General features: G+C 33.4%; 3 protein-coding genes across 3 annotated transcripts; 1 reads left to right on the top strand and 2 right to left on the bottom strand.

Annotated features, from left to right (window-relative positions):
- Positions 1-5,408: 5,408 nt before the first annotated feature.
- LOC132721147 (uncharacterized) lies at positions 5,409-6,068 on the bottom strand. The gene has a single exon (XM_060705402.1). It carries the CDS (start codon positions 6,066-6,068, stop codon positions 5,409-5,411), a length of 660 nt encoding a protein of 219 aa, XP_060561385.1.
- A 9-nt stretch (positions 6,069-6,077) lies between these two features.
- LOC132721146 (uncharacterized) lies at positions 6,078-7,187 on the bottom strand. Its single transcript, XM_060705400.1, has one exon. It carries the CDS (start codon positions 7,185-7,187, stop codon positions 6,078-6,080), a length of 1,110 nt encoding a protein of 369 aa, XP_060561383.1.
- A 10,130-nt stretch (positions 7,188-17,317) lies between these two features.
- Positions 17,318-23,147, top strand: LOC132721145 (uncharacterized). Its single transcript, XM_060705399.1, has 5 exons — positions 17,318-17,380; positions 21,053-21,196; positions 22,141-22,263; positions 22,549-22,668; positions 22,866-23,147. The coding sequence occupies exons 1-5, from the start codon at positions 17,378-17,380 to the stop codon at positions 23,145-23,147; spliced, it is 672 nt and encodes a 223-aa protein (XP_060561382.1). The 5' UTR covers positions 17,318-17,377.
- The last annotated feature ends 316 nt before the right edge of the window (positions 23,148-23,463 follow it).

Here is a 23,463-nt window from a genome sequence, read left to right as displayed (position 1 = left end):
GATATTGCAGTTTCCTTTTTACATGTATTTTTCAAAGTATGTTTCGAACTGGTCAAATACCTAAAGATTTGGGTAAACGCATTATTAATTCCATCCCAAAATTTAATACAACAGATCCTTTGAATCCGTTGAATTAAAGGGGTAAAACTCTAGCATCAACAATTTATAAGCTATACTGTTCAGTTAATAACGAAAGGTTTTCATCGTGGTTAGAGGATAATTCCAAGCTAGTAGATGAGCAAAATGGCTTTTTTAAGAAGCGTTGTACTGGGGACAATCTATCAAGTATCACATCTTTTATAGAAACCAGCTTAAAAAAGAAACTCTGCACTTTTACTGCGTTTATAGATAAAGGCGTATGACACAGTTGACCATTAAATATAATGGGAAAATTAATTTAAGATGGGATTGAATTGTAAAATGTTGAATGTTATCAAGTCTCGATATAGATTTGGGATTACGTCAAGGGTTCATTTTATCCCCAGTGTTATTCAACTGTTAAATTAATGATCTGGCTGTAAACATAAACTCTTTAGGTCTAGGATTAGAACTTATAAGATCTGGTATGTTAGAGTAAAAGAAAGTTTATGAAAAACATATTTTAATTGTGGTGAATTTTTAGTTCTTAAAATGTTTTCAAAAAAACATGTTTTGTGGAAAAGCTAACCAGTTCATATCTGAAAGAGTATTTGGATGAATGGATTGAGTCACTCCATACAATTAATAGTAGTTCTGGACAAGGTAGAAATAAGTTGAGAACTTATAGAACCTTTAAGTTTAGTTATGAAACAGCAACATCTATAACTTCTATCCTGCCAAATAAGAATAGAGCAGATAGCATTTGCAAAGTTTCGATGTGAGGTAGCCCCCATTGATATGAAAGGTTAGCTTTAAACCAAAGAATTTGTCTAATCTGTAAAACTGAAATAGAAGATGAGAAACATATTATTTTGTATTGACCAAGGTATGAGTATATTAGTAAAGATTTATTTGCCAAAGTGGAAAATGTAATTGAGCAATCTTTTAGTCTGTCCGATGACAATTAACACCCGCACTCCAGAGCATGTCAATTGATTGGCTCATTTTTGCTGGGGTTTACTTATTGTGACGGAAGAGAAAGAGAAAGCGACAGAAATATCATATTCAGATGTTCGTTCATTGGTTACTTTTCCCCGGGGTTTCATATTGTGACAACAGGGATCGTGTTTTTATGTTTGACTATGATACAAAAGAGAAAGATCATCAAAACACTCGGCAACCTGATTAATGCTCGGGGGGCTACGCCTCCTCGTACAAATAAGATAGCCTCGTGTTTCGATGCTTTTTCTATCACTTGTACCAGAATTTCTTTAAGTATAGCAATAGTTTCTATTTAAGTTGTAATATGCATACGAATATGGAATGAGAAGAGAGGATACTCTGTAACTTTTGTTGAAAATTTGTGCAAAGTTGCCTCCCTTCCATTAGGTTATGTTTACAGTAATTCTGTACACAAACAACTTTTATTTTTGTAAAATTATGTAATTGAATTGTTTTTATGATGAGACTCAAATGAAGAATATATATGTGTGGCTAAAGATTTTTGTACTGATTTGCGAATAAATATTGAAAGTTTGAAAATGTCCCTTGTTGGTGGTTATGGTTACAATTGATAATATACCATACATGTTATACATGTATATTGGCATGATAAAAAAGATCCCAATATTTCGACCCCGTTCTCGGAGAATGAATTCTAAATATACGTCTCTCAGACTAAAAAAATCATAACACGTAAAATCAAACACAGCACCTAACGAAGCTTCGGACGTTGATCGGTGATAAACAGTATTATAGAACCGAGTCCTAACACCTTTTAGATATGAAATATTTGCCATTTTTAATTGCACACGTGTAAGCACTTCCTTTTGCCCGATTTCAATTCCCGGGTTCCGGCGCCAATTTATGTGGGAGAGATTTTATACCACATAAAATAAAACGAAAATCAAATTGAACTTTACTTTTCTTTATTTTAGAAACATAAACGAAACTTTTAGTATTTCACTTAAACTGTAAAGTAATGTCCATATCATTCCACTAGAATACACTGCCAAAATATAAATTCGTCCTCACTTATATATAGTCAGAAAAGCATGGAAAAAACATACAAATCATGAAAATCAAGAAAGTCATTAATTATCCCGGCGACAACACTTTGCGACACTCCCCACCAAAGGCATTAAATTTCAAAAAAGTCATTGTCTGCAGATATGGATTCATCCACCACCTGTTGACCGATATAGCTGGTTCTTTTAGTAAAAGTAAGTATTAGTGTCTGAGTACGGGTTGTCAACTCTGATAGTACCACAGCCGAGGACTGCTCATCTCAATCAATAATCACGTCACTCGAATCGCTTTCATCACAACTATCGATAAAGACTACATCACTGTCGCTTATATCTTCATACTGGTAGTAATTTCCATTAACGATGTCATCGTTTACGTCACAACCACTAGTAATGACGTCATCGTTAACACTTACATCCGGAAAATCATTAGTGACAACATCAATGGCATTTTCCCCAATATCAACATTTACATGTTCATTTATTTTATAGTCTATAGTGCTGGCATCACAATCACTCATGTTGCAATCACCAATCGTGACGTTATCATTGACACTTACGTCATGATCAACTGAATTGGCATCAAGAGTAACATCCATATCATAATAATCCAAGTTATCAATCATTTAGTATGTACATTCTTCTCGTTGGATCTTTCTGAACCGAGATTTCACTGAACACACTTTTACACTAATTTCGTTGTCAGAAACTGCACAAATCTCGTTGTCACAAGTTGTACTCATATTATTCCCCGTGTCAACATTACTCTCTTGTAGCAATGTCACGTCGAATTGATTAACAAAATTGGCAAACTGAATGTTGTCTGTGTTACTGTTCTTTTCTGCTATCAGATCAAAAATGCTTTCGTTGGCGCTAACGTCCTCGTAGTAGCCTTTGTTGGTATTGCTTCTTTCGGCACTAAGAGCTAGTTCCCTCGTTATATCCGAACTATACTTATGTTTTAGAATCAGCTGTTTGCTCAAATAGCTTCTCCGAATGAATCGAGAAGTGCACTCCCAGTATTCAATGAGCGTGTGTTTTTCTTTGATATGTCGTCTCAAGTTTCTCAAGGTTTTGTAACTTTTGTCACAAGTATCACAAATATACGCCATGTTTCAAGACTGTTATAATATAATTTAATATTTAGCGTCTTTACTAATAGAATCTACAGCAAAACACATGTACTAAAACGCACGTGTACTTAAAGAGTATCTAGCTACTAATCCGCTGCACAAAAATTACGTGAATTTTGAGAATGACTTATTTTAACCTTGCTCCGCTTACTGATTTTTATATACGTTTGCTCCGCCAAATACTACAGTTAACATTTATATTACTGCGAGAACTGTACTTTGATTTTATGTTTAGCCAATTGTGCAGCAGTGCAAGGTACTCGACTTACATTTTGCGATTCTTCTGCATTAGGAACTTTTGGACTCTGTGAATAAGGCTCATCTGCAGTAACGGACGTCTCAATAGGAAAAAGTAAATTTAATGGACGTCCAAGCACTTTTCCAGACGCCGTTTGTACCATAGCAGTTCTTATATGACCAGGCTTTAAACTAAATTCAATATTTTCCCAATTTTCTAACATCCCCTCGGTAAATTCTCTTTCAGAAGCACTATATTTCCTACATTAAATTTTGGTTTACAGTTAGCATGAATTCTTCCTGTACTAAGTTTCGTCTGTGCCCTTTCCTGCAGACTTAATAAGTAGTCATTTCGCCAAATATTCCAGAACATGTTCAGAAGTTTTTTGCCCTTCTTCCAAAATTAATGTCAAGGAGCCGAAACGTTGAACTGGTAAATGGCGTAAAATCAGAGTCTTTGTCATCTGAAACAGTTTCCGGAATCCCGATACTTGAGTTTAAAGTAAAAAAAATGACTTGGTGTCAGTGTGATAGTTGAGTTGACGTCGTCTCCGACGTAGACAAGAGGTCTTGAGTTCAAAGCTGCTTCTGCTTCTTTGACTAATGTTTGTAACTGAATGAGTGTAAGTAGCCGTCGTCCTAAGGCTTTCCTGAAAACTCTTTTTACTAATCCTACGAGTCTTTCGTAGAAACCTCCCATCCAGGGAGCTAGTTCAGTAATGAAACTCCATGTGATTCTTGCATTCGACACGTAGGATTGCACGTCTTCACTATGAAGTGTTTTACACCAGATTTTATCGAGTAGACTGCTGGCAAACTTAAATTGGGCTGCATTGTCACTAATAATCTGTGTAGGAGTACCTTTTTGCGAGATAAACATCCGAAGACAGAGCAAGAATTCCACCGTGGACAGATCTTGCACAATTTCTTAATGCACACCTCTCGTTACGAGACAGGTGAACAGACATATCCACACCTTTTATGATCTCCATTTGTTTTCACGAACATTGGACCCATATAATCTAATCCAACTCGTAAAATTGGCCTAGACTCTGTCACGCTAGATGTAGGCAAAGTAGGCATCGGCGGCATCTGATATGGGCCACCGTGAAAGCGCCGACACAAATTGCACTTATGCATCACTGATTTTACTGTTGCACGACCCTGTGGAATCCAATATCTATGCCTAGATTACGCGCCAGTGTTTGAGATATACCATTGTGTAGTACTTCTCGGTTCATTTTTTCAATGATATGATTTGTCAGATGCTCTTTTATCGGCAATAACACTGGATGTTTTGCACTTTCACTAATCCCAGCGTTATCTTAACGGCCTTTACATCTCAACAACCCTCTATCGTCAATATACAGACCTAATTGTTGTTGTAGACTATTTCGCTTTCCTTTTGCCAGAGAATTCAGTTCACAAGCAATATGTTTTCTTTGAGCATACATTAAACACTTTTCTTCCTCATTTTTCAATTCAGAACTCGTTATACTTCCACGTTCACATGCTAATTTTCGTATTTTACGACAGAATTTTAACACTAAAACAGACACTCTCAATAATCTTGTGAATGAAGAATATTTTTCACTATCTATCTCAAAAGGCGGTGTGACGATTGTCCATCCATCGCAGATGCTTGCATCACAAGGTCTGTTGAATTATCATTCGTGACACATGGGTCTGGTTCACATGTATTCCTATCCGCCCAAGTGTTTTCTGGTTGCAATAACCATTGCGGACCATGCCACCACAATTCACTGTCACAGATTTGCTTAACAGAACACCCTCTAGACGCAATGTCCGCCGGATTCTGGTCTCCGGCGACATGTTCGAAATTAATTTCTTTGTTTGATTTGATTTCTTTATTTCTGTTCTTGACAAAGACTGGCAACTTTTTCTCAGTTTTAACCCAATGCAAAAAGCACTGCTAATCTGTCCATACATACACGTGTTTCAAATTCAGTTTTAGTTGATTGCATGCAAATTTCACACTCCGAACACCTATTAATACAGCCATCAATTCTAGTCTTGGAATAGTGATTTCCTTTAACGGAGCAAGCCTGCTTTTAGCGAAGACTAGATGCACTGTCGTTTCTGTTTCGTTCCTTTGAAGTAAATATACTGCTGTAGCATATGCTTTTGCTGATGCATCGCAAAAACACACTAAAACATTTTCCGTATTGTGCTCAAATTTCTTCATAGCAATGGTTCTTGGAAATTTAAAACTTGTTATCTTTTCCAAGTCTTCTTTCACAAATGACCAGGTATCAAGGGTTTTGAAATCTTTTATCTGATCATCCAAATCCAACCTTTCTTTCCATATGGACTGTAATAAAACTTTTCCTTTCAACAAAACAGGACAGAGGAGTCCCAAAGGATCAAACACGGAAGCGATGTTTTTCAATATAATTCTTTTTGTTGGACTTTGTGAATCAATGGAAGCAAATGACACATTTAGTGAAAGAGTGTCCACCATTGTATCCCATGTAAGCCCCAGTACTTTGGTAATGGAACTATCTGTTTTGTCCTCTTCAGGTATCAATTCATTCAACTTTGCGCTATTTGATGTCCATTCTCGTAAGTTCATTGACGCCTCTTAAAACATCCTTTTGCTTTCTCTATACAGTTCAAATGCTTCTTCGTAACTGTCGGTACCCGTAATGACATTATCTACGTATATGTCATCTTTAACTTTGTCGGCAATGCTGTTATGGTAAGAGTCTAGATGGTACTCAATAGTTGCACCCAACAAAAAAGGACTTGAGATAATGCCGAATGGAACTCGACAAAAACGATACTCCTGAATATTTCCCTCTCCTGTGTAAGCTTTGTTAAAATCCTTTATCCAAAGAAACCTTGTAACGTCTCGTTCGCTTGGCTGCAATCCGATTTGAAGGAATGCCTTTTCGATATCTGCTACCACTGCAACTTGGTGTAATCTGAATCGCATCAGTAATCCAACAAGATCATGAAGCATCACAGGGCCACGATAAAGACATTCATTGAGGCTTTTATTTCCAAGTTTCGTTTTAGCAGATGCGTCATATACTATACGTAATTTTGTTGTTGATTTCTGTGGTGTAACAACTGCGTGGTGTGGAATGTAATGCATGGGTCCGTCTTGAACGTTCTTATCGACCTTTTCAATCACGCCCTTATTCAACTGATCTTGGATTACTTCATTATATTTGTTCAGCACATCAGGCTTGTTTTTCAGTCTTGCCACATTTGATTTCAGTCTTGACATCGCTAGTCCTCGATTTTGTGGTAGATCTGGGCTTTTTTCTTTCCAAGGCCATGTTACTTGGTACATTTTATTTTGATATGTCAAGGTTTCGTTAAAGTTTTGTTTAGCTAATTCATCATTATACTCCTTTGCGTTATCTGTGATTCCAATAGTTTCAAGATTCCAGAAGTCATCTAAATCTGGTTTTGTTGGGACAGTGGAGTCAACACTTGTAAAAACACTTGTTTTTCTTATTTCTGTACCGTAAGTTAATACAAGCATGTTTGATTCACTTGTACTGTTTGCATCGTTATCATCGTTTGTACGACCCGTTAGAATCCAGCCAAGTTTTGAGGCAAGAAGATACAATCCTGGCTGTACTTCCATCTTCTGTAAGAGTATGATATCCAAATAATAATCATTTCCTATGAGTAAATCTACACTAGAATATTCTTCACTTGTAGGTATAGTATCAGCCATATTAACACTCTTCAACAAATGCTGAAGACTCTCATTTGTATGCACACTCAACCGTTTTCTTCTGATGTTTCCGCTGATCACCGTCACAATATTAGCACTTACAGTCTTTTGATGTCTGAGACTTTTGTTCAGACCTTTCACGTGCAATTACATACGTCTCCAGAGCATCGTGAAGTAGAAACACTGTCCATTTTTTAGTGTTTCCTTTTTGCATCTCTAACTGAAGGAGTATTTCTTGTGGTTTTTTTGAATGTATCATAGCTACAAATATATCCTGGACTTCTAGGCATCACAGATGTTTTTGTATTTGATCAAAGAATGCTCGTAAACTCTCGGTTTTAGTATTTGGCGGAAATAAATTGATAATTTTGTTGTAATGTAGGTCAATTATTTCCTGCACGTTTTCAAAACGTTCCTTTAGTGTTTTAATAGCAACACTATAGTTTCCATCGGTGAGTGAAATACCTGAAATAGCACGCTTTGCTTCACCGTACACTTTAATTTTCAAGTAGATAAACTTCTCTATGTTTGATAATTTTGTATTTTTATGTACCGTACATTTGAAGGCATCCCAAAACTCTGTCCACTTAAGCTTATCACCATTGTAGGAAATGAGGTCGATTTTTTGAAGCTTAACTGGCGAGTTCATCTCTTCCCTTTTTTCACTCATTTCAAAGATATCTGATTTTGCTTTATTTGATTTACGACAATATTTTGCATTTCGTGTTGTAAATCCATTAACTCTTTTGCACGAACCCTTTCTCCGCTGTTTGTTTCTTCGTCTTCAGTGACTTTCAAGGCCTTTAGTTTGTCTTTCAGATTGGCAAGGTCAATGCTTAGATCCGTAAATCTGTCCGTGAGTAGACTATCCTCTTCGAGAAAGCTAGTCAGTATTTCCTCATCGGTATCTCCAAGGGCACTAGCTAATATAATCGTCTGAATTTCCAACTTTTCACGATATATTTTCATCCGTTCTATGCACTTATCCGCTTTTTCAATCAAAACACCTTTGTCTGCGAAATCAAAGTTTTCATTTAGAATTACATCTGCTATTTCTACTTCTTTACTCAGGATATTATAGAACCGAGTCCTAACACCTTTTAGATATGAAATATTTGCCATTTTTAATTGCACACGTGTAAGCACTTCCTTTTTCCCGATTTCAATTCCCGGGTTCCGGCGCCAATTTATGTGGGAGAGATTTTATACCACATAAAATAAAACGAAAATCAAATTCAATTTTACTTTCCTTTATTTTAGAAACATTAACATTTGAAACATTTCAGTATTTCACTTTAACTTTAAAGTAATGTCCATATTATTCCACTAGAATACACTGCCAAAATATAAATTCGTCCTCACTTATATATAGTCAGAAAAGCATGGAAAAACATACAAATCATGAAAATTAAGAAAGTCATTAATTATCCCGGCGGCAACATTCGTCAGCCCGACGGATCTCGTCTGCGCGACAGATACAATAGTCAAGGCCAATGCACTATGCTGAGGTATATATCATAAAATCGCGTTCTTCGCGACAGTTGGCGTGGTTTTAGACATTTAAGCAGAACTAATTTACCTCTTACTTGTGACTGAGAAAGTTTTGAAATCTGAGATTGAAAATGGAGCTTTCCCATACTTTTAATGCTTTTATGTCAACTTTTTTTATGAATTACCAACATTACTTGCATGTTTTGAATCAATTATAAATTACATCATCTAGCTGCATATCAAATAACCGATATTATTTTTAGGAGTCATTTCAATTTTACTTTATTTAAGTCTAACATATATGATCACATATGAAATCATGAAAAACCTGTCAAGTATAAAATAAATCGCTTCATATAACAATAATAACAATTCCTATAAAACCAAGATTGATTATGTTTATCAAAATCACATGTTTTTATTAAAAACATAATAAGAAAAAAGAAGATTTTTAAAAAAAATATTTTCTGATATTTTTTTGGCAGTGAAATGTTGTACATACATGTTTATACATTTTAATATACGAACCTTGTAAATGCAATTTGAATTCTTCAATACTATTGTTTTAAAACCCAACTTTTGTTAAGGTTGCTTTCAATCACACTTCAATTATTTTCTAAATACATTGGAGCGATGTCGGTTGCTTATTGGAGAAAATGAAGATACTCAACACAGTTTGTTGTATAATATATGTGTGGTACTAGTAACTATACTGAGTAAGGCCTGATGTCTTCACACCTTACGAGTCAGTGGGTGATATTAATGTCACAGTCACAGGTGTTCGGCGCGTTGATAATTCACTTTGCAATATTTTATTATCAAGAAAAATATTGATGAAGCAAATAGTCGGCTAGAAAAGCTTTGCAAGAACAAAGGATTCCTTTTCCTAGATAATACTAGCGCATTCTTGAAATATGATAATGTAAATCAGAATCTTTACTATGATGAAGTACAACTGAATAAAGAAGGTTCAGCTATATTGGGAAAGCAAATTAATGCAGGCATTAGAAAAATCCTTGGGATTAATACCAACAATTCCGGACAACAAGAAGAGAACGTGTAAATTTTCGGAATGCCAACATCTGGTTTGGAAATAATCGGCGACATCAACATCCCCATCAAAGATTCCGAATGTATCAGGGACCATGGAATCCCTGGCCAAGGTCAACATGGATGGGACCACACCAGTTTTATTAAATGAAAACCTTGATGAAACGTTACTGATCAAAATGAAAGGATAACAAAACATATTAAACCTATTTCTGAAAATCTAAATTCTATGGAATCTGATGAAAGAACAGATTTAAGGAATTAACTTTTTTTCATTTAAACATTCACTACCTGTATCCTAAAATAGATGAAATCAAATATTTAGTTGACAAATATCCAGACATTGACATACTAGGTCTACAAGAAACTTTCATAAGTGATGTTTTTGCTGACTTAGAGATATCTTTAAACAATTATCAACTCTTTAGACGTAACAGAAAATCAAATGGTGGTGGCCTTGTTTTGTTCGAAATGAAACTTGAAAAGCAAAAACCTTTTTTGATAGGTTACATTTATAGGCCACCTTCGTCCTTAACCTCATGGAATGATAACATTGAAGAAATTCTTGAAAAATATTTGTTAAAAACAAAGAAATAATTCTTTTTGGAGATTTTAACTTTAATTTTGGAACTACAGGTTCAAATAACTCAGCATGGAATAATATTATTAATACATTTAATCTGTCACAACTTATAACATAGCCTACAAGAGTTACATCAACATCACCAACTATCATTGATCATGTCTATAGTAATCAATCACAAAATATATAATACATTACTGTCCCTATACTTTCTATTAGTGACCACTTTCCAATAATTTTCACAAATCGAACTATCAAAAATGTTAAAAAGGTCCAATTCATTTTACAATCAATAACAGGTACTTAAAGAATTTCAACGCTGATAAATTTCTAGATGATCTGTCAAAACAACCATGGTCCCTTATTGATATGTTTAATGATCCAGATGACGCTTTAGACACTTTTAATAAATTATTTTTAGAAACTATCAATATACATGCTCCATACAAACAAAAGCGAGTTAAGCATAAAAATCAAGGTGATTGGTTCAATGAGGATATAGCTAATGCAATACATAACAGGGACTATGCAAAAAAGAAAAATAATGTTGATAATTTCAAATATTGGAAATTAAAAGTGAAAAAAACTTTTTCATACAGCAAAAAAAAGATTTCTTTCATTATGATTTAAACTCAAATAAGAAAAATCCTAAAAAAACAAATGTTCAACAAAATTCTTACATAAATGATGAGAATGGTTTACCAATAACTGATCCAAAATTAACAGCAGAAACCTTAAAATACTTTCTTTGCAAGTGTATTTGAAAAAGCTGAAAATGTATCAGAAGGATTATCATATGAATTGAAAACTTCTTTACAAGAATCGGTTAAATCCAAAATTTCAAATCAGTCAAATAATTTTGAAATCCCCTTTGTTGACTTAAGCTATGTTAATCAGAAACTCAATAGTCCAGATGCCAAAAAAGCAACAGGCCTAGATGGTATTGGTGCATAATTTCTAAATTTAAAAACAGCAGCTGATGTCATAAGTAAACCACTATGTAAATCCAAGTATAAAAAGTGGAAAATTTCCAACTCAGCTAAAACAGTCAAAGGTTACGCCAGTTTACAAAAAAGGACCAAAGGGAGACAAAAATGATTATAGATAATTTCAGTACTTCCCCTTATCTCTAAAATAATTGAAAAACATATATCAGGCCACTGATAGATCTATTTAGAAACAAACAATTTACTTTACACTGCTCAATCAGGTTTCAGGGCACATTATTCATGTAAGACAGCTCTTACAAATATAATTGATAATTGGATCAGTGCTCTGAATGATGGCAAACTTGTCGGAACTGTTTTTCTTGGCGTTTCAAAAGCCTTTGATTTAGTAAACCACCAAATTCTTCTAGAAAAACTACCTTTCTATAATTTTTATTCACATGCTATAGATTGGATAAGATCTTATCGATCAGACAGGTTACAAAAAGTCAATGTGTCTGCTGTTTTATCTGAAGCAGCTGATGTTATCTCAGGAGTGCCTTAGGGCTCAGTCCTTGGGCCCCTACTATTTTTGATATACATTAATGACATCCATCTTCATGTTAAACAGTCAACTACCGATATGTTTGCAGACGACACTTCCCTAACTTCTACTGGGAGTACTTTAAAGGAAATGAATGATAATCTTCAAACAGATCTTGATAGTGTTACCACATGGTGTAGGCAACATGCAATGATATTAAATGCACAAAAAACTAAGGTCATAAATTTCTCTATAAAAAAAACTAAATCAAAAGTTAATGCTTCATCTACTCTACACCTTCAAAACAAAGAGTTAGAATTTACAGACATTGAAAAACTGATAGGAGTCCAGGTTGACAAAAATTTCAAATGTAAAACACAAATTCAAAATATTATTAAAGCTCTATTTGCTTCTTAGAATCAAACAGTACCTTGATCTCCACTCCAGAAAACTCTTTTTAATGCATATATCCTGCCACATATTGACTACTGTTGCACTATTTGGGGAAACTGCAGTAGTGAATTACTTTCACAAATTGTCAACTTTCAAAAAAGAGCTGCAAGAATTATTTTAGACCCCCATCACATATTCTATTGGATGTCCTTTGACCAAAGAATTATGTATAAAAAGGCAATCCTCATGTATAAATCTATAAATGAACCATCCTTTCCTGTTTATATGAAAAATAAATTCGAAACAGTGCATGCAAATGACAAACATGACTTAAACTTAAGATCTATACAAAATGAAAAACTAACTGTACATAAGCCAAAAACAGAATTCTTTAGAAAATCATTTAATTACTCTGGTCCTGTGGTATGGCACAGCATACCAATACATATTCGAAATTCTGATACGCTGAGGAAATTTCATATCTAGTGGCAATTTTAATTTTCTATCTAATTGTTTGTACATATTGTTTAAAAAAACAACAAATACTTTCCATGCTGGAGTTATGAAAATGTCACTTCTCTATGTAAGAAAAAAAATGTTTACTTATTTATTGTATTGATATGATGTTTAATGTACACATTTATGTTGTCTAAATGTTGACTGTGATTGTATTTTATGTTGTTTTGTATATACTGAAGCCCGCATGGAAGATCGGGAAACTGAATGTGTTAGCCTCATAAAATAAAGTTGTCACTCACTCACTCACTCACTCACTCACTCACTCACTTACCAACTCACCAACTCACTCACTCACTCACTCACTCACTCACTCACTCACTAATGAAAAAAGATACAAATATATTTAGTTAAGGTATGCAACTCGCTGCTCATTTTTTAGCATTCATCTTTAAGTAAATGTGAACTCCATAACTCCATTATTGTTCCACCAAATTTCAAAATCTTGGTACAAAATGGTAAGGAACTGATTACTCTTAAAGGAAACAAAGCTGATGGTTTCAAGAAATAAGTAGATATTTAATATCGAAGTCACCGCAAGCGTAGGTCAACAAAGATGTTTTTGTGAGAATTACTAAACGGCAGTTTTTTGGAAATGTATTTGTATTTTTTTGTATTGGGCATTTAAAATGACAAAGTAAAATTATTATCTGTGATAGGTGTTCAATTATGAAACTATAACGAACCTATTTTCCGTGACAAATAATGGAGGTAACTGTAAAAGCAGATTGCTCCCATTTATTTTTTTTTCATGATTTTGTTATTTATGTACGGATTTAATTTTTACCTGGACAAAAACAACACTTGTGACCATACAAACATATCGGATAAGTTAGATTTGACATTGACCTTTAATAAAGCTCGGCCATCAAGGTCAAATTAAGAAAATTCTCTTGTTTTTTCCTGTAACTGGCTTTAACTCTGTAACTTAATATTTAGACCCAATATCTTTTAGGTCAGAACCTTCGTGTTTATCAGACTGCAGATGACTTTGGCCCCTGTATTACCTTGGGGCGGACCAAAGACTTGATATTTTAACGAGAGGGCATTTGTCCGCCCTGTCATTTTAACGGGAGGGCATTTGTCCGCCCTGTCATTTTCACGGGAGGGCTTTTGTCCGCCCTGTCATTATCACGGGAGGGCTTTTGTCCGTCCTGTCTTTTTCACACGAGGGCATTTGTACGCTTTGTCATTTTTTGGATGGGAGGGCTTTAGTCCGGGAGGATTTTTTTCCGTTTTCCGTTCACATTAACTTCCAGGCAAGGGGATTTAAAGCTACTGCCATTGATTTTGACATAATTGTGTTCCAATTTTAACTACTTTAAGGTATTTTGCAAGACCTATTGTTATTCCACTATCAAGAACTGAGAGTAATGGAGTGCTGCTTGTTTTACAAACAGATTTTCTTTTATCCCAAGACATTTGTCCTTTTTTAACAAAAATATTATCTTGTGTTACTATAGATCAATTATCCATCAGCATTTCTGTATGTGTTATACATGAATATGTTACATGGTTATTTAACGATTTCAATATTATTTATGGTTTCAGTCTGAACATATTTCCATGTTGAGGTTTTGAAATGTTTTATTTGAAATATTTCATTTCTAATAAATTGTATTGTAAGTTGGATGTCAGGCATGTAATTTTGTAATAGAAACAATGTAATTAAAATTTATGTTTGAAGTTAGCCCACAGCTGCTACAGCTCATACATATTGATAAATTCCAGGAAATATAGCGGGCTATACCATGTATACTGAGCTATATCCTGCTTGCAAGACATCACAGGTAAGTTAATACAGCATCCATGGCTTGCACCAACTATTCCTATACAATGTTATTATTTCTCATAAATACAAATAACAATTGCTGTATGTTTTAAATGGCCAGGTATAACACTCTTACATTGTTTTAGCCTGCAACATATTCAATTGTGTCGTTTTGTGCGTTCTTTAGGGATTCGTTATTTCTCTCTATTTTAGAGTTTGACCATATGTAGAATTTAAAGGTTGGGAATTATTATTGAAATAGCTAAGCAATACAGGTGAGTCGAGGTACATATTATTTTGAAGAAAAAAGGATTCTGTAAATCATTGTGTTGATTTTTAAAACATAAGTAGTTCATAATGGTTGTAAATAAAAAACGGTATTTAATCAGAAAGGAAAATTTAGATAAGATTGTTTCTACGACTTTGTGAAAAGGGAGACCTTTGTACAGATTCATCATCATTGAATCAGACCATCTATTATTGTACATTTGTTTCAATTGTACTTGTAGTGAGTAAAAATGTGATTCAACAGTTGAATTTATTTTTCAACAAATTATGTTTGAATGCAATTATAGGGTGTTAAACATTCAGATTACGTATATGGAGGTTTATTATAGGGAAATACCAGTGTATGTCTTTTTATATTTAATGCATGTATCACATTAACAAATACAACTTGACAGAAAAAAAGCTTTATTATACTAGGGTGTAATTCAAAAGGACTTTTATGCCAATTTTGTTTATGGTTGAATATATAGTTAAATTCGACAAAGTATATTATAAAAGTGTTATTTTTAGCTCATTTGCTCATCTGTTGTGAAGAAAAAGTCAAGCTAATATGATCTCTGCTGCATCTTTGGATTGTAGCCCATTAGTGAAACATTGACGAAGGTAGCAACATGAAACTTGTAATATTTGCTCATCATTACAAGATGCAGATGTCATACATGGGGCATAACTCTGAAAGCAATATTCTTGGAGTTCATGGAGTTATGCCCCATTTTAACTTTTAACTAATTTTTAACAGACAAGCATTTAAACACCACACGCGGTGCCCTTGCTTGCACTTAAAATGACTGATATCACTTAAATGATTTTGTTTTGATATATGCTAATGATGTCATATTAGACTGTTAAATTGGAAAGAAATGCAGAAAAAAATGTGGCTAAATTATTGCCTTAGTATATGTAAATACATGCAACATGTAAAAGGGGTTTAATTGTATACGTTTGCCAAAAATCTCCCTTGTAAAATGTAGGATATTCACGTAAAGTATATCAACTTTTCAGCTTTAGTTGCAGTAGAAATGGGGAAAAATCAGAGGGACTCATTTTGCAGGACAAGTAGCTGCTTACTTCTTTCTACCCATAATGCTCCTAATTCGATCTAATTTTACTTGATAATAAAAGCGGACAAACGTAATTTACGGTCTCTGGAACTTGTATATTTATAATACTGGTTATTTATCTTGAAACCAGAATAGCCTAATATACTGCAACTTACATCATTTACATATAATATAATATTTTCTTGCATGTCAGACAGGATAATCTACCGTTTACACCGGTGCTTAATACCCCCATGTAAGACAAGTCGCGTGCTTTAAATGACGTCATTGTCGCGCGCCTTTTATGAACGAATTGCGTTCTTATGATGACGTCACTTAACCGTTATGAATGAAGTTGTAAGTTCATACGCTACTATAAGAACAAGTGCGTAATGAGAATATCAGTTTTCGTAATTTCTCTTCAGAAAATAATTGATATGTAAGATGCAAGAAAAAGAATGAAACACCGGCTGTCGGTACAGACGAGAATATCTAGCTCTCGGGTAACTGTTTAAGCGGAAACTCGGCAGAGCCTCGTTACCGCCGTCAACAGTTACCCTCGATTCTGTACCGGCAGCCAGTGTAAGATTCTTATAGTATTCATATACCTGAAGAAAAGAGTATTCATATACCTGAAGTAAAGAATCAAAAATCAGTACTAAAATCTAATTAAATAGATTGATAAATCTTATTTTGACTTACATTTCTGTTTTATCTTAAATTTATTTTTGCATGTCTCTATGATATCTATAAAGTAAACTGGGGAAAATTTTCACTTGACTGCTGTGGCACAACCTGGATAATATGAACAATTGATTTTGCCGTCCCCTGCAGTATATGATCTAAATATAAAGTGTAATGAAAAAAGCCCTCAATAACAAACAAGGTATGCTGTATTGACATCAAATGAGCCGCGTCACGACAAAACCAACATAATGGGTTTGCGACCAGCATGGATCCAGACCAGCCTGCGCATCCGCGCAGTCTGATCAGGATCCATGCTGTTCGCTTACCAACTCTATTACAAGTAGAGAAACTGATAGCGAACAGCATGGATCCTGATCAGACTGCGCGGATGCGCAGGCTGGTCTGGATCCATGCTGGTCGCAAACCCATTATGTTGGTTTTGTCATGACACGGCTCAAATACATGTTTTTCTATCTACATGTATTTGATAAACCTTGGTATGGTCTGATTCAAAAGAGTGCTGACTGACACGTAAACCTTTTACGGGGATTCATTTTATTTACACTGTCTCGTTTATAGGAACATGGTGGGGCTAAGAGCCAGGTTTTTGTTTGGGGTCCACCTGGGCTCCTTGCCGCTGGTTCTTGTTGCTGCGTCATATGGGGGTTACGTTCATGTCAAACGCCGCCTTTCCTTGTTGATGTTGTTTATCATATATTATATACATTGTGGTTTAAACAGCTGAATGTAGAATTGGTTAATGTGATGTAATGTAATATAATGTAATGTTATATAATGTAGTGTTATGAAATATAATGTAATATACTTTGATTTGTATTTTAGATATAGATATCATAGAAATCACAAGAACTACCCAAATTGCAAAGTTGGAAGAGCTAAGATGGTAATATTTTTCTTCAGAAAAATACTTCAAATGATGTCTAGTATGAGCATACATTTCTATTTTTTGAGTATCTTTAAATGCTGAAAGTTTATTTTTTGTAACCACTATCCATACTTGAATACAAAATTTTTAAGACGCATTTCTTTAATTGTATTAAAACTGCAATATTTTAGTAAGTTTATGTAAAGTTTTGTAAGGTGCTGATCTGAAAAAGTCATAAACCTTTTGTCTACATAACACTTTTAATCTGATTTGAATTTAAATTTCAAGTGCTGATTTGTTATCATTGATTAGTTTATGATTCTTAAACTGAAGTTAAACTTATAAAACTACAAAAGGAAAAGCTGTCTTAAAAAATAGTTTGACACAAGTGTAAAAATCTGGAAACAAAGTGATCCCTCGGAAGCATTAATCACAACAAAATTACATATAATAAGAATTGCAGACTCGGTTTGATTGAGTCTGTACATGAGGGATAATGAATAAGTGCAACATCCCTCACGCCCCCTAGCAGCACCGGCTTGAGCGGTACTCAATTCTCAACATTTGATAGTGCTGGCATCAATGATCCCGAAGGACCAGAAAAATATAACAACACTGAAGTGAAGTACGGGGCAACCTTTTACAGCTGCCACACATCACTTGACACCTGCTGATGTGACGTATAAAATCATGAAACAAAGTGATCCCTCGGAAGCATTACTCACAACAAAATTACATAAGAATTGCAGACTCGGTTTGATTGAGTCTGTACATGAGGGATAATGAATAATTGCAACATCCCTCACGCCCCCTAGCACCGGCTTGAGCGGTACTCAATTCTCAACATTTAATAGTGCTGGCATCAATGATCCCGAAGGACCAGAAAAATATAACAACACTGAAGTGAAGTACGCGGCAACCTTTTACAGCTGCCACACAGCACTTGACACCTGCTGTTGTGAAGTATAAAAATCTGGAAACAAAGTGATCCCTCGGAAGCATTAATCACAAAGTTATTAAGGATTGGGTAATTCAATGTACAAAAAAGACCAAATCAAGATGCCATAATGCTTTACATTTGTTCACAACCTTTGACTTCAGACTTTAATGTCAAATTAACTGATGCCTTGGTATGAAGTTAAGGCATTTACAAATTGATTGATTTTAAACCATATTAAGTATTCGAATTTAAATCTTTATTTCTTGTGCTGGAAAAATAAAGTAAAAAGTGCTTCTGTGATAGGAAATAAATTATGTATGTCAAGATTAGTTTAACTCAAATAGAAGACATATTAATGAGATGTTTTCCTTGTGAATTTAAGCTGAATTGATTATGTATTTAAAAAAAATGACTGTTTCAATAGGGATTGACCGCAAATGTTTAGAATAGAATGTAAATCTCCCCAAAATATGACAAGACTGCACCACTCTTATTATAAATTGAGTGTTACATGTAAATATTTATAGAATTCCCTTATGCCATATGCGTTCTTCATCGTTCATGGTATGAATATTATAAAATTGAAAGGAATTATGGTAAAATGTAAAATTCTTTGGCTTTCACCTGTTCACTCTCTATATACCCTTGGATGGGCATAATTTCACCTATACCTTTTTCAGAAAAAGATGTTATAGAATGACATACTTACGGAAGCGTCTTGGTGCCATTTTAATTTGTTCTATAATAAGGATAACTACTACGTGGGATATATAAAAAAAATAATTAGGAGTTTATTACTTTGGGCAGCTATTTAAGCTTGTGATACGCCAGCAGCCTTCAATATGCATAGCAAAAAAATCACAGCACTCTTAGGTATTGTCTTCTGAACGTTTTATAATGAAGCAAGCTTTAGGAATGGAACCTGGAAAGACTGATATTATCACAGTTCATGTGCCAGAAAAAGCATTTAAGTTACTTTTTATGATCTTGTCAAATATATCTTTTTTCATGACATTGCCAGTAAAAAAGAATTTGGCACAGACAAAACATGTCTTAAAACGCTTTATTGATAGTAATTATTTTGTTTGAAATTACTTCATTATTACAGTAATCAGTCCAACTGCTGATTGCTATTAAGAAACAGATAAATATTGCCTTGATTGTTTTGTTTTAGGAACACTTAATCTATATATCAAAACATTTGCAAATATTAAATAAATAAACACACGTATTGGGTAAGAATGGAAGAATATATTAATCGCAGTTACGTATGTTTGTATTGATGAAATTTCTTTAACGGCAGAAAAAAAATCAAATAAAGCAACTCTTTACTTCCTTACTATCTGATCTTGCACTGATTTTTTATACCCACAGAAATAGAGCATAAAGAGTGTGTACAATTTATAAAACTTGCTATGAAATATTCGTTAAGCTTAAAGACATTTTCTACAATTTAAGGAAACTTTAATTCTTTCATAGATTTTTTTAAATTTTTTGTATGATAAGTAAAATTTAATGGCGAATAAAAAAAATGTTGACAATTTGGATTTTTTGTGAAATGGCAGTTTCCATGGTAACCGTATATATTGTTACGAGCCAGGCGTAACGAGAAAGAAAAGCCAGCAACAAACTTGTAACAATAACAAATTTATTACAGAAAAATTATCAAAGAAAATTAAAACAACAAATTATGTGTACAAATACCTGAAATCCAAATAAAAATGTAAATTTCAAATGTCTAGTCTGATCCTGGAATGATCCTTTTTGAATAGCACACTTAAATCCAAGTAAAATCCAAGAACACTTTAGAATAAATTCCCACAATAAAATCCACAAGAATAATTTAAACTATTTTAAAAAATAATCCAAGCTCCAATAAATCACTTAATATCCAAGTTGAAAAATACTCCAAATATACTGATGACTTAAAAGGTAACTGATGATTTAAATGTTTGCATTGATGACATTTCTTTAACGGCAGAAATAAATCAAATAAAGCAACTCTTTACTTCCTTACTTCCTGATCTTGCACTGATTTTTTATACCCACAGAAATAGAGCATAAAGAGTGTGTACAATTTATAAAACTTGCTATGAAATATTCGTTAAGCTTAAAGACATTTTCTACAGTTTAAGGAAACTTTAATCCTTTCATAGATTTTTTAAAAATTTTTGTATAATAAGTAAAATTTAATGGCGAATAAAAAAAAAATGTTGACAATTTGGATTTTTTGTGAAATGGCAGTTTCCATGGTAACCGTATATATCAGAACTGTCAAAATAGTCACACTGTGTATTAAAATATAAAAAATGTAAAAGACAGTTAAATACACAAAACAAGCACAAATTCATACAAAGATAACTTGTTTTTTTGATTCTGTATGAAACAAATGATAATTTGAATATATTTCTTAAAAATATGAGTTTTTCAAGCTTTTTAACTGAACAAAAAATGAGCAATATAAACATGAATCCTGTAAATTATTAAAAAAATATCGAAACATTTCCTTCATAGAATTTTCTAAAATTTTTGTATGATAAGTAAAATTTAATGACGAAAAAATATTTCATATAATGTATGTATTTCATATAACATCACTAGTTTTTTTTAGACAGAAATGTTTGTGCGTCCTCTACCTTGCATTTTAACACAAAACCATTGATCCTATTATTAGGGAACAACTACATTTAATATATAAATAAATAAATAATTATAATTTATATAAAATAATTTTTATGACATATTCGAAGGTTTACATTAAAGAATCTAAGGAACGTTCGAATAAAAGAATAATTGTTGGAATGGAAGCTGGTGTTGTTGCTGTGACAGCTGTTGCAGCTATTGTTCTTATGTCTGTCCATTTTGGACCAAAAATTACAACAGAAGCATACAAGGTAGGCCTTATTGGGTTTTTATTTGCAAATTTCATTGGATTTTCTTCTTGTTCGATTGTGTGTGTTTTTTTCGTTTTTTTTAATTGTTTGTTTGTTTTTTGTTGTTTTTGCTTTTATTTGTTTTGTTGTTTTGTTTTTTATTGTTTATAACAGAAATAAAGTGAAACATAAGAGGATTAGTAAAACATAAAAAAACCTTGGACGAAATATGTTGTTCTATTTTATTTCAATGAAATTTAGTAAATGTTATAGTAGTTTATTACTTACTTACTTCATTGTTGTTTTCCACAGTAATGTCCTTTATGTACTTCTTGATACACCAACCAGTGGTCCCTAAAGAAATATATTCACCAATTGACTGCCTGATCATATCCTGGCCCCGTGTTCACAAAGATTTAAGGATCAGGATCAAGATTAGGATCAAATTTAAAAACTCAAATATTCTCTATTATTTATCCTCATAGATGAAATATTCAGTATTAACTTAATAAAACTGGACTTGAGATAGCATGCTTATGAAATTTTAGAATGAATTTATTCTTATTTTTACAAGATATGGGCATTTTACAGTTGATCCAAATTTTGATCTTGATCCTGATCTTGATCCTTATTTTGATCCGATTATTTTTGTATTTGTTTTGTTATTTGTTGATTTTTCCCCAAAATAGGTTGGTTTCTTTGCAAGTAAGCAATTATTTATATTCCGAATATGTACCATTTACTTCTAGCATAATACCATCAATTTTAGTTGTATAAAACAATGAAAATAAAATCAGGATCATCTGATCCTGATCCTGATCTTTTCTTTGTGAACACGGGGCCTGAGCATTATGATCAAATTATATATAAAAATGTTTTTTTTTCATGACTCTGTTGAATTATAGGGTCGCTTGTCATATATAATTCTGTCATTTTGAATGCATGTTTTATTTAATATTACATAGGTTGTGCATCAAACATTCAAATCTGACGAAGGGGACATATTTGAGGAGGAGACTAATGTAACCAAAACAGAGGTTGACGTGCGGATTTCTAATATGGCAGAGGTCATCTATGATTACGAACATGTAAGTTGACCATGTGGATGAACTGCACATAAACAAGAAGACTTCCTTCTTCAAACACGTTATATAAAAATGTATTTTATGATCATTTAAGCAGATATTGCTGAGTAGGTATAAATCATCCTTTACTTACTTACTTACTTACTTAATTACTTACGGTTGATTAAATGGTCCATGGGATATAATGGGAAACAGTTATCTGACTTCCATCATGTATATAATTGTTATTAGAATCTATACCGTCGTATACAAGTTGGGACAAAATGCTTTTTTATGCAATTATTTCAGGGCATAGTTGTTACACGATTTGTTGATAGGGAGAGTAATACTCAAAGCGAATGTATTGCACAGCATATGAATGAGACAGAAGCTCCAAGTCTTGACCCTAACGAGTATTCAAATGGAGAGGTATACTATATATCTGTATATTAACTGGCCAGGAGATTTTATGTTCCGACAAAAACATTGTAAAAATTGTCCGACATATCCCTGTATAAATAATTGCATAAGCGAAATATCTGTATCCTTAATTATATTCAAAATCGTTTAACTACAATGTAATGACTCATAAAATTGAAAATAAATGACCTTGTTTCATCTCACAGGTTGACATTCACCAAAAAAAGGATAACGAGACTGACAAGAAAGAGTGGGTAAGGACAGATATTGAGGTTCCGCAATATCTGATTTCTGAAAAGGTTGAAGGAATGTGCAAGGAATCGAAAATATATTGGATGAAAAGTAATTGTTGTAAAACCACTTTCAAAATGTTACATAAAGTTATATTTATGTATCCCATTGTTAAATCAAACGAATTAAACGATCATATAGATTTTCTTCGAGCAGTTAAATGTGATCGTATAAGTAAAATCATTAGAAATTGTTAAGGCACCTAAATTTATCAACATCATACCTTTGTCTAGATTGTTTCTTATTTCATTTTGCCACTGACAGAACATTGTGTTAACGATAAACTTGGGTATTCCATTGTAGAGGTACAAAGACAGAGTGACGTTGTGGAGAAACGACGCACACTAATTATATGTACTATCTCTTACCGATATGCTGTTTGCATTCACTTGTCAAACACGCGCATGTATATATGTTACGTCAGAGTATACTGTACAGGACACGTCTTGGTTGAAAATATTACATAATATTTCAATAACAACTCTTGTGATTTGCAATTCAACATAACGTATT

The sequence above is a fragment of the Ruditapes philippinarum genome, unplaced genomic scaffold (assembly GCF_026571515.1).
Source record: "Ruditapes philippinarum isolate M1 unplaced genomic scaffold, ASM2657151v2 ctg6357_1_1_1_1, whole genome shotgun sequence".
Taxonomy (NCBI): domain Eukaryota; kingdom Metazoa; phylum Mollusca; class Bivalvia; order Venerida; family Veneridae; genus Ruditapes; species Ruditapes philippinarum.
Note: the sequence above shows the minus strand (reverse complement) of the source record. Positions and strands in the feature narration are given on the sequence as shown.

What these genes read in the sequence shown, in the direction of transcription:
- LOC132721147 (XM_060705402.1), bottom strand. Translation starts at nt 6,068, where the DNA reads ATGAACTTACGAGAATGGACATCAAATAGCGCAAAGTTGAATGAATTG.
- LOC132721146 (XM_060705400.1), bottom strand. Translation starts at nt 7,187, where the DNA reads ATGGCTGATACTATACCTACAAGTGAAGAATATTCTAGTGTAGATTTA.
- LOC132721145 (XM_060705399.1), top strand. An exon ending in TTACAACAGAAGCATACAAG is followed by an intron (nt 21,197 to 22,140) that starts GTAGGCCTTATT and finishes AATATTACATAG; the next exon opens with GTTGTGCATCAAACATTCAA. An exon ending in TCATCTATGATTACGAACAT is followed by an intron (nt 22,264 to 22,548) that starts GTAAGTTGACCA and finishes CAATTATTTCAG; the next exon opens with GGCATAGTTGTTACACGATT.